Raw genomic sequence first — 12,016 nt, forward strand, 5'->3', positions numbered from 1 at the left:
AAGTAGGAGATAATGGACTGTCCCATAGAGTCAGAAGACCCAGTCCAAATTGGGTCCAGACATATGCTTGCACGCAAAGATGTGTTTTTTCTGGAATGAAGCACAATGGTCCTAGACTTAGAAATAAAATACTGTGTCGTTGATGTTTCTTCTTCCTACTTCTTTTCCTTTCAAATCCGAAACCTGAAAAGATTTTTCCGTTGTCTCCTTCCTTGCAGATGTTCGTGAAAGCAAGCCTGGAGGTGAACGAAACCCAGCAGCAGCATCCAGCCAACGTCTACCACGAGATAGGACTCACCAGGAACAAGATAGTCACGGCCCAGTTCGAGTGCTATCAAAGGATAATGAAGGACGATACCCAAGGCAGACAAGGTAGCAGCTTGTGAAATTCTACACTTGTATGTTTGGGCTTAACATCCATTGGAATGAATAATGAGATGAAATAAATGATTAACAAATAAGGCACCATGTATTTCCTGTGGAGATGTAGAGCCAATGTGTAACCGCACCTGGGATGGCTGGCTGTGTTGGGATGACACCAAGGCGGGCGTTAACTCGGAGCAGCACTGTCCCGACTACTTCCAGGATTTTGATCCTTCAGGTAAATAATCTGCGACTTCCAGCAGCTCTAAAGGATTTTCACCAAGCATGTTTGGTTTTACCTTTAAGTGCTACACCAGCCATTTAGTATTGTTACGAAGACAGTTTAAGGAAATAATAGGCAAGGCAATTTTAATTGTATAGCACCTTTCAACAACAAGGCAATTCAAAGTGCTTTACATAACACATTAAAAGCATTTAGCAAGCAAATAAAATAAAAACAAGAATATCAAAGGAATAGAAATGCAGTATAAGAAGTTCATAGACAGTATTGTTAACTGAAAGGCAGCAGTTTGTTCCACACATGTGGTGCGTAAAAACTGCCTCTTCATGTTTGGTTCTTCCTCTGGGGACACAGAGCAGACCTGTCCCAGACCATCTGAGTGGTCTGGATGGTTCGTAGCTAAGCAGAAGATCAGAAATGTATTTAGGCCCTAAACTACAGTAGTATTTTGAAATCAATAAGCAGCGGAAGGCAGAGATTAGCCTGACTTTTACTTTGGATCATGCTCCCAACATGCTGGATCCTACACAACCCATAATGCAACTTCAATGCAAATAGAACCCAGCTGGGAAAAAAATGGCCATTAAATACACGGCGTCCCGTGTGCTAGCAATTACGGAGAGCAGCATTTTCTACTCAACTCAGAAAAACGGACAGCGGTCTCCTGGGTTTGTTTGATTCATCCACCTCTCCTCCCACCTGCCCTCAGTGAACTCTCTCACACCGTCTCCCATATCGTTATTACACAGTGTACAGTATATGTCGGCAAAGCTCTCTCTATCCACGGTGCCAGTTCCATAGAGATGAATTCATCGTGTATGAAGTGGTCCACATGCACGAATGTGTTTATAAGAGTACATCGGTTTTAATTGCAGGAAGATTCGGAGCCAAAAGTTCAGTACAGCACATCCTTCAACAGGATATAGAGATGTATAATTAGATTCAGCCCCTCTAATCACTGCTCTCACTCGTTCCATGTGTATTCATGTCTGGTTGTGTTCTTCTTTTCTAAAGGGGGGACTTTTTCTTGGCTTGGTCCCCATGTTTCCCACCTGCTTTGCTGCAAATACTAAATAACAAGAAATATTCTGCATGCAGGATTGTAGTGTTTCAGAGCTGCCAGAGTCTGTGTGGACGAGTTTGTCTTCATATCTTTTTGATTTAAACGCAGAGATGGCTACAAAGATTTGCAGCGACACTGGTCTTTGGTTCCTTCATCCGGAGAGCAACCGGACGTGGACCAACTACACCCGCTGCAACGAGCACACCAGCGAAGGCAGAGTGGTGGGTCACTTCATACAATGCCAATAAATGCAAAAAGAAAAAGAAAAGGGGGGAAAATATGTGGACGGTTCGTCCTCTGGAGATGCCTCTGGCTGCGCTAAAAATGGCAATCTACTTATTCTAACATATGTGGTGTTGGAGATGTTGGCCTGAAGGCGCTGCTAGCGGAAAGGTCGGGGGGATTAAAACATGAGGATTCATCATCTGGAGACGATCATCTTCCACAGCGAATGGGAATGTGGCCATCGCTGTTTGTGTCCTCTGTGTGGATCCGTGTGACGGCACGTCATGAAAGGATGAGGGGAGGGCTGTCACGGTGAAAGAATCTCCCTTGCAGTGATAATGATTGGTTAAAGTGCAAGATATGAAAAAAAAAAATTTGCAAATTCCTTTATTTATCCTGATTTTAGTGCACAAATAAGCGTTTTAAAGCGAATAAACTCCTCCGACCCCTCCAGCCGTTATCTTTCTGCTTATCCAGGGCCGGCTATTCCAGACACCAGACACCCCCCCTAGTAACGCTGTCCAGGTCTTCCTAGGGAACCCTGAGGCGTTCCCGAGCCAGACAAGAAACATAATCCCTCCAGTGTGTTCTGAGTCTACCCCGGTGCCTCTTACCAAGTCGGGCCTCTAAAGGAACGCTTCCTGGACGCGTCCCCATCAGATGCCTTGAAACCGCCTCAGCTGGCCCCTCTTATCTGGCCTCGCCTTATCTCTGAGGCCGAGTCCGGCCACGCGACAAAGAAAGTCCGAGTCAATCCCACTGCAAAGAAAAGCCGTTTCCAGCTCGCCAACAGCATGCTGGAAATGTTGCGATACAGTAATTGCGCCGGCCCCGAAGACCCAACGTTCTCCCGTCATCGTGAATATCTGGAAGAAAATCTGGCTGTAACTACCTGACATTTAATGAACATAAATGACATTTTAACATGGTTTTAATGTAATCCTAAGATAAATGAAGGGGTTTACTGTAGAAGGAGAGGATATGAGTGCTCTTCAAGAGCGTATTTACATTGTCTAATGACATGAGAGTCATTAGCAGATCCAGATAATCTAATCTGTGTCTATTTTTTTCCCCCCTTCCAGACGGCAATGAATCTTTTCTACTTGGCTCTCATAGGACATGGCCTGTCACTGACCTCCCTCTTCGTCTCCCTCGGGATATTCTTCCATTTCAAGTGAGTCAACAAAAAGCTCAGCTGTACATGCTTTTGCAGACCGATATGTTCCCTTGGACGCATGAATTAATAGCGGCCTCCGATGTAATGTTCTCTTCTTGCAGGAGTTTAAGTTGCCAAAGGATCACGCTTCACAAAAACCTCTTCTTCTCTTTTGTTCTGAACTCTGTGATCACCATCATTTGGTTGACGGCGGTGGCAAACAACCAGGAGCTGGTGCAGAGGAACCCCGTGAGTTTGTGTATTTGGTTTCATCATTAATGATTCTGATGCTTGCAATTCGATAATATATGTCTACCAATTCAATAAAGACACATTCCGAATTCATTATGTGCACGTTTCCTCCTCAGACGAGCTGTAAAGTGTCCCAGTTCATCCATCTCTACCTGTTTGGCTGCAACTACTTCTGGATGCTGTGCGAGGGGATTTACCTGCACACGCTCATCGTGGTGGCTGTGTTCGCCGAGAAGCAGCACCTCATGTGGTACTACCTTCTAGGCTGGGGTAAGTCAGGGCCCATCGGTTTTTACTGGGTAGCGTTCCAGTCAGTCTCTTAATTCTGCTTTATTAAAACGATGCATAACGGTCCAGTATGTAGCATTTTGGAATAATAATAATAATCATAATACTAGATTTTATTTGTAATGCACTTTTCATTCAGTGAATCTCAGTGCTTACATTAAAGAAAAATAATAATCTAATATTCCTAATGTTTTCATGAGTGTATCATCACCTGAAACTAAGAATCATGTTTACGTTGGCTAGGATTGTGAAAGGTGTTATCACAGTTTTGCCCTTAGTCCTACACACTAATAGCTGCAGCTGTAATTATTTTCATTTCATCTTATTCTGCAGGCTTTCCTCTCATCCCGGCGACCATCCACGCCATCGCCCGGAGTTACTACTACAACGACAAGTAAGCATTCAAGTGGATGATCTGTTCCGGTTAATACCACAGCTTATAATGAAATAATGTGTAATCAACAAATGAAGGGGGAAGAAATGTGTTTAAAAATGTGAGATGCAGCTGAGCCCAAAGTAATAAAACAGGTGGTAATAATATATTCTCTAAATATGATGAAGATTGTTTAATAAAGCACTCAACCTCACTGAAAGCTGCTTTTAGCGATCCCCTCCGCTAAGCCGTTGATGGCAATTAATTTCTCATTAAACCCATTGATCTGCGTCGCGGGTCAGCTGTCATGTGACGCACTGATACTGTTGTGCAAACCGTTGTTCCTCTCGTCTCCGCTGCAGCTGTTGGATCAGCTCCAAAACATCGTTACTCTACATCATCCACGGCCCCATCTGTGCCGCTCTTCTGGTAAGAAGTTTCAGCCTTTTTCAGCCAGACATCAATCAATAACAGCAAAGTAAATCACATTAATAACTGATTTGTTCCATATTCCTCTTGCTTGTGATTGCACAATCAAGAGAAAAAAAAGTATTTGCCTCCTTGTGAGTGGAAGCTGTGGGGGGTCTGAAAACCAGGACATGGTTTCCGAGCACGCATAATTGCGTTTATCTTGCGAAATCAATACATATGCCCCTGTGAGGATCCGCCCACTGGTCCCCAGGCCAATGTTGCATTCTAGGAATTCATCTCATCAGCACAGCTGGGCATGCCTCGAGAGAGATGGACCTGAACACTCTCACTGGACAGAACGTTCAGGGCTAAAGCAACGAGTTTCAGGCCCAAAAAAGGACGTGCTGTCACTTTACTTATAATGGATTTTCTTATTTTTTGTTTAAACCTGACTCGTACTGGAAAGTTTAGGAATGAAATGATGTGGAACCTAGTGTTTTATTTATTTATTCATGCTTTAAAGGGACACATCAGATTCCTAACCATCGTAAAATATCCTCCTGTTCTTTGTTCTTTTCTACGTTTGGCTTTAACCGTCTTCTTGTTGCAGGTCAACCTGTTCTTCTTGCTGAACATCGTGCGAGTCCTCATCACCAAGCTGAAGGTGACCCACCAGGCGGAGTCCAGTCTCTACATGAAGGCCGTGAGAGCCACCCTCATCCTGGTGCCTCTCCTGGGCATCCAGTACGTGCTGCTGCCCTACAAGCCCGAGGGACGGGTCTCCTCCGAAATATACGACTACATCATGCATATACTGATGCATTATCAGGTCAGAGCACAGAAACGCCAGCCGGATGGGATGTGTTGCTTCTTCTAACCATTTCTATAAATGTGTTCTACAGAAACAGCTGAGCATGATGTCACGCTCTGTTAATGGATGCTCAGAGTATATGTTTAGAATGCTATATAAAGTGTACAGTCTGCTGTACTGCAGTGAACCTGTGCAGTATTTATGAAGTCCTGTTATTGTTTCACTTTCTTCTGACAAATGTACTTATTGTAAGTCTGCTAAATGTAAAATGTAAATGGGGTTTTATGTTCGACATTCAACATTTATTTTACTAAAACAAACTCGCCTGAATGTAAACTACATGGGAGCTTTCAGTAAAAGTTGTGCGTTCCCATTGGCCGCTGACCAGGCTTTGTTTATGCTGAAGTGCAGGGAAGGAAGGCATGAATTATCTGCACTGAAAGAGGGCTGAAATCAGCTGGATGTCGGCGATGCGTTGTCTGATCGTCCTGAGCTGTCCCAGCATGGGCAGAGCAGGCAGAGCGTCGAGCATCAGCTCTCAAAAATATATCCAGTTTCTGCTTCAAGTGACTGTTGATGCTCAAACCCGGTTATTTCGGTTTCAATCGTCTATTTTTCATGTTCTTCCTTTTTCTGGATCCCAGGGTTTGCTGGTGGCCACCATCTTCTGCTTTTTCAACGGAGAAGTAAGTCGGGGTTATTCCCTTTCACTCTGTTTTTGTCTTCACACTCGTCCACACTTCCCCCTTTGTGATGAAGGCAGCTTCCTCTGACCCTCCTCCGAGGAGGAGGACGGCGGTAAATTAGCGGAATGCCTTGACAGGCTCGGTCCCCCGGGGGCTTTGCTGGCCGATAAAGATTGTTTACTGTTGGCAAACAGCCACGCACTGAACACTGATTGCTATCAATTATTCAGCTTATTGATCCGTGAACAAAATGGCTCGTCTTCGACTGAAGTGAATGTCTTACAAGAGGCGTTCAATAACGCCTCTTTAAGGGTCCCGCTGCACTTCGATACCGATTCTTTCCGGTGGCTTGCACTCCACTAAGTAGTAGAGCTTCCCTGCTATGTCATATAACAGGGCTCATTATACAAGGATTAATGGCAGGTATTTAGCCTAGCTTAGCAGGTAGGGGAGGTAGCTAGCCTGCGGGCTAACACTAATAACCCTTGTATTAAAACACCAAGTGAAAATAATAACTTTTGTTTAGGAATATTTAGTTTTCCATTAAAAAAAAAAAAGTGGATTTGATGAAGTTTGGAGGAGATAAACAGTTTCCCCCTATTTTGTTGCTAAGCTAAGCTAATCATATCGAAGGTGTAGCTCCACATCACAAATTAACTCATCTCTAACTCTTGGGGGGAAAAAAAGCTAGTAGTTTTCCCAAAATGTTGAACTTTAGCATTAAATGCGGAGATAAAAAATGCCATTCGTCATGTGAAATGTGCTTCCTCTCCCGTTCAGGTCCAGGCGGTTCTGAGGAGGCACTGGAACCAGTATCACATCCAGTTCAGCAGCAGCGTGGGAAACCACTCGGACGCGCTGCGTTCGGCCTCCTACACGGCCTCCTCCATCACGGAGGTGCAGGGTTGCTACAGCATCGACGGCCACACGGAACACATGAACGGCAAGGGTTGCCATGACGCCGACACCTCCATCCTTAAGTCAGACAGCCCCTTCGCCTGACGACGACCCTCCTTTTAAGCCCCGCCCACCCACCCTCTTTCTAAAAACTGCAGCATGTTTGGAGCGCTGTGACAACCAGGGAACTCCACTCTTCCACGAGTGAGGAAAAGGATTGTCCAGCCGCCCGAAGGAGGGTCACCTCTCCGTCACACCGGCGCTGGCCCTTTAAGAGCGCCGCCCGCTGAGCTTCAACTATTCCTGCGCTGTTTCTGTCTCCAATTTCACACAAACTGCTTCACTTGACCTAAGATGCTTTCTGATAATCACGATATTGTTGCGATCTTTATTTTTTTTTTTTTTGCCTGACAAAATTGTTTTTAAATAGTTGAATATTATCGGCTTGACCTTCCTTTTGGAGGTCACGTTGTGCACAAAAAGCCTTCGGTTACACTGAATTTTTATTTTTTTCGACATGGTTAGTGCCAAACCAAGAAATCCTTGCCTGACTCGTATATTTTAATTTGTTTTATTCCCAATCCAAAATTAGAACGAAGATAGAACGTCTTAACAGGTGCATAATAATATATTAAAGCTATATTATATCTGTCACATGTTAAACCTAATTTATCTGAACGTATTCTCGCTTATTAAATGAAATAAATACCACACAGTATTTATTAACGTTGACATGCTATATGTTATTTTTTTACTATGAATCGTTGCCAGCTTCGTGGACACATTCTATGTATTTGTCGTTTGTTTCGGTGTTAGTTTCTATATATGGCGTTAGACTGAATCACACCATCGTCATGCTAATGTTTGAGCGTGTTTTCAGTGAAACATCCTGTAAACTACATGATGGGCTGTAATGTAACTCCAATCTACTACTCATCGCACTCGAATGTAACCGTGAAAGTTTGAAGACGTGGCTCTGATCGTACACGTATCACATTCCCATTCACTGCTGTCTTTAGCCTTACGCCCCTTAGATTACGTGGATATGACCACGATATCAACATTACCGGATGATCAAACAGAAAACAACACCGACACCATCCAGGAAAGCCAGTTTGAGTGATGCATTGATGCATTTTAAAGGACTTTCCAGGTCCATTTTTACAACAATACTCGTTGAACGGTTTAGCCGGCGCTTATGCTGTTTGCCAAACCATGTGAGTATTTTCATGCCAACCAATAACTCTTATGTACATATGGAATAGAACAAAAAGTCATTTTTGTGCGTTTTCCTACATATGTTCAGCAAAACGGCCAGGGGTGTCCAGTCTTATCCACGAAGGTTCGGTGTTGGTGCAGGTTTTTGTTTTAGCACTCAAAACACCTGATTCAACTAATGAACTAACCGTGGTCTTCAATCAGGACCTTGACGGGTTGGATCAGGTGAGGAAGTGCTGGACTAAAACAAAAACCTGCACCCACACCGGCCCTTCTTGGATAAGACTGGACACTGATTTATGCAACCAAACTACCTGCTTAGGTTGAGGAACACAGTGTGGTTTGGGTTAAAATATCTACAGGAGTGGCGTTGCCTAAAGGGTCAACATTTGGGTTTAAACTTGAAAACATCAGAAACCCATCCTTCAAGGGTTATCATAATCCAATGAGGAAATATTGTTCAACTCTGAGTAGATCATGTTGGAAACCATCTCTCCTACAGTAGACGTTCTTAACATGGAATACACACTTGCACCTTTTTTCTTGGTCAGTGCAGTGCATCACCAGATGATACCGGATTGTATTACAGTAAACGTTGAGTCAGGTTTGACTCTCTTTTTTTTCTTTAAGGTTTTGTGTTTTTTTGCCAGAGCCCGCTGCAACAAAGCTGTTGACCTCGGTCACGTAAATGAGGCAGATGAGTTTTTTGAATGCTAATGTCGGTCTGCCTTATTCAGAAGTGATGATATGATCATATCCTATAAGAAACTGCAAAAAAAAAATGAAATAATGCAAAAAAAAAAACATCTTCTGTAAAGCATTTAGCTGGAGCAGTGTGTAAACCGGATCAGAAACCTTTTAAATATTCTGTCTTTTCATCCATCAAAACCCCAAAATGTACTTTTTTTTCTTCTCCTTAATTTTAGAACATTTTTACGACGTCGTCCATAATGCTGGGAACAAAAGTCACAATCAGCTGATGTAAATATTTTTGTAAATCTAGCGTTTCTGAGGAGAGGTTAGTTGAATATATGAGTGTATGCCAGTGTGTGTGTATGATTTATACAGTATTTATGATTATATACTCTGACGCATATTCAACCATGAAGCAACCGTCTTTTGTGACGGTGTGTGGGATGTTGATAAAGAAGTTGTTTGTTCTACTTGTGTGTTTAAAAAAAAAGGGAAGGTGGGTTTTAATACCCAAGAAGACACTCTTTCTGTCCACATATTATTTACTATCACCCTCGTTGGAGTGTGTCACCTTTCTACTTTGCCTGTATTTGAAAGTGAAGAAAGACAAATATCACTGCCTTCTTTGTAAGTTATTCATGCCGCATTACCAGAACAAACATAAATACATTTCCTGAAACAAATAGTGTAAATCTGATATCTTTACTATTTCTCATATCGTGATTTTCCAAGTTAATTATAGTTTCTCTTCCAGTCAGTGACTTTCTCATCATTGTAATCGTTTTTGAATTTCTCAATATTGTCATTCTTAATCCAACTATCTACACACATCAGGTACAGCGACATATTTTTCATAAGTATTATTGTCTGCCAGTATTTGAGGTAAAGGGTTCATTTCAGAAACAAGAATATATTCTCAGTATTCGAAGCAACAGGTATCACTATCATGCATGCATGTAGTTCTTTGTGTCAGATCTGCAGGACAGTTTCTCCATTCGATCATAAACTATACATCCTACATTTATGAAGACTTCATACACCAAGTATTTACTGTGTAGTGCATCATGTTTTATGAAGCTCACAACTGTGGAAAAAGCCAGAGATGTCTGGCACATGTAGTAACTCCTATATGTGCAATTTAAGTTGTGTATTTATGTGTGAAATATTTTCATATGACTCTCCAAAGGGTTTGCTGACGTGTTGTAAAGTATGACAGGAGCATTACAGGCGACGTCTGTAGTTTGTGTTTATACTTACGCTTTGAATGTAACCGGTTGTTCTGTGTGTGAGGATGGTGTGTGTGTGTATGTATGTGTGTTTATATATATATATATATATATAAACACACACACACAATATATATATTTTCCTTTATTGATTCACTGAATTAGACAATGTTGCTATCTTGTGTGTCTGCATACTAGTATAGCACAGCACCAGCCGTCAACTCTATTATTTTATTTTATCTTAATTGTGAAAGTTTACTGCACAATAAGGTTGCAACTCTGTCTCCTCCAAAATGGCGCCCCATACTTATTATTCACGATGCATTTTCTTGCGGATTTAACCACGTGGTAGAACGTCATGGTTTTGACTTCTAAATGTTACGTTATTTAAGTTGTGTTATGTAAATCCGACCCTTCGATGTGGTCTGAGTGAACCAGCAAGTATGTGAAGGACTGTCTACGTGAACACGTGGTTAAAATCATGGTATATCCAGCTTAATGTTTCACATAAGACACGAACGACTGCCTCCTGGGACAAAGTCCGGTCCCGTTCTCCAGCTGACCTCGTTCCCATGCAGACTATGATTAGAACATGTATGACAGGCTCATGCCTAAACCAAAACCGACATAATGTGGGAAAGAATAAGTTTCCTCGAATAATAATTGAGTTTCAATGTATGGGAGTCATTTTTAGGCGGCTGGAAGGTTGTTGAAGTGTGTTGAATCGGTTTGAAAATGCGTTTTCAGGAAAATCTGAACTCCATTAGTGACATAAAGTCAAGGTGAGCAGCTGCTTCGTCTCAGGACGACACGTATGTGCCAGTAACTGAATAGCAAACCTTTAGACTGTCACTACTCAGGATGTCATCACCGGGGCAGATGGTTTACCCGTCGTGTAATTAAAGGTCCAGCCCCTCCTCAGTCATCTACCACACGAGCAAATCCCATCAGCAGGTTCTTCAAAACGCACAGATGTTTAATATCCTTGTCGTGTTTGTCTCGCCGACTGTACAGTTGAGTGTCAACGTCTGCCAAATCTTTACATATTTGACTTGACACCTCTGTGCCTCTGTGGTGGAGCGATGTGATGAGAAACATCTGTCACCATGGTAACCATCAGAAGGAACAGACGAGCGGTCTTTCTTTTCTTTTTTTATATCCATCAGGTCTGTAATCCATTGTGAGCAGTTTGAGAAAGGATTATTAAATACGTGTTAACGGAGGATTATGACTGGTTATGTTCATGCAAATGATTGTGAGTAAATGCATTTACAGGATAAAAGTTCAGTGTGTGTGTAGAACGATATAATATGGCGAGACATCTGTTCGTTTGAAAGTGAAACGCTGCCGGTGGAGAACAAACCCTGAGATAAAAGGACTGCCTTCAGCTCTAAACCTCAGTAGAACAGGGTTTTTTTCTCACCTTCTTTTATAAGTAAATATTTAACCTTTATTTATAAGTTATATATGAAGTATTATCGCACAATACTGCAGTGACTTCAGAGTTGATTACCATAGAACACACTTTCTAAGTTGAATATGCTGTGATGTTATATTTAGTGGTAAAGTCTCTCTGATGCTCAATTATTGTCCTAATTTGATTAAACTCATAAGAACCTTTTTAAAGGATGTTAAAACTAATTTCTGGCCAAGCAATCTTGGTGGGTGACGATTCAATATAGTTTATTGTGTCTGCTTATAAGTGTGTTATGACATAAGTTCTCATATGGCAATATTGTGGTTCAAATGAATAAATGAAAGTTAGACCCGAGGAATATCCTCTTGTCACAGAATGAGATTCATCTTTTGTTTTTTGAGTAAAACGCACAAAACGAGCATTATGACATGTAATGATCCTCACGATATTTAAGATAGGAGTGAGAGTGAGTCCCATTTAATGTTACTCTCGCTGTACAATCATTTTTAATTTTAAATAATAGACCTTTTACGCAAGGCATTATGGGGCTTTTTAACGTTTGAATACATCATGGAGGCTGTTTCTGTCGTAAACCACATGCTGCTCTGAAAGGATACATTATTAACAAACATGTCATATTCCATATGGAATATGGATATGGTGTAATGTGATTTATGAAGCTCTTCTCTCACACCT

General features: G+C 41.9%; 2 protein-coding genes across 3 annotated transcripts in view; one reads left to right on the forward strand and one right to left on the reverse strand.

Annotated features, from left to right (window-relative positions):
• LOC311022408 (calcitonin gene-related peptide type 1 receptor) overlaps positions 1–11,126 on the forward strand; it is a 29,568-nt gene extending 18,442 nt beyond the window's left edge. The window contains exons 3-13 of one of the 2 annotated variants that reach the window (XM_084023630.1): positions 219–372; positions 485–601; positions 1,776–1,888; positions 2,975–3,066; positions 3,171–3,297; positions 3,417–3,570; positions 3,922–3,982; positions 4,324–4,390; positions 4,983–5,201; positions 5,828–5,869; positions 6,650–11,126. In XM_084023630.1, the coding sequence (XP_083879756.1) occupies positions 219–372; positions 485–601; positions 1,776–1,888; positions 2,975–3,066; positions 3,171–3,297; positions 3,417–3,570; positions 3,922–3,982; positions 4,324–4,390; positions 4,983–5,201; positions 5,828–5,869; positions 6,650–6,871 (1,368 nt within the window). In that variant the 3' untranslated portion in view covers positions 6,872–11,126. The remainder of the gene's footprint in view (positions 1–218; positions 373–484; positions 602–1,775; positions 1,889–2,974; positions 3,067–3,170; positions 3,298–3,416; positions 3,571–3,921; positions 3,983–4,323; positions 4,391–4,982; positions 5,202–5,827; positions 5,870–6,649) is intronic. The other variant, XM_084023631.1, reaches the window with a different exon arrangement.
• The window catches only part of LOC311021655 (protein FAM171B-like), a 128,732-nt gene that overhangs the window by 82,626 nt on the left and 34,090 nt on the right, over positions 1–12,016 (reverse strand). The gene's annotated exons all lie outside the window — the stretch shown is intronic.

The sequence above is a fragment of the Eutrigla gurnardus genome, assembly GCF_963514095.1.
Source record: "Eutrigla gurnardus genome assembly, chromosome: 12".
Taxonomy (NCBI): Eukaryota; Metazoa; Chordata; class Actinopteri; order Perciformes; family Triglidae; genus Eutrigla; species Eutrigla gurnardus.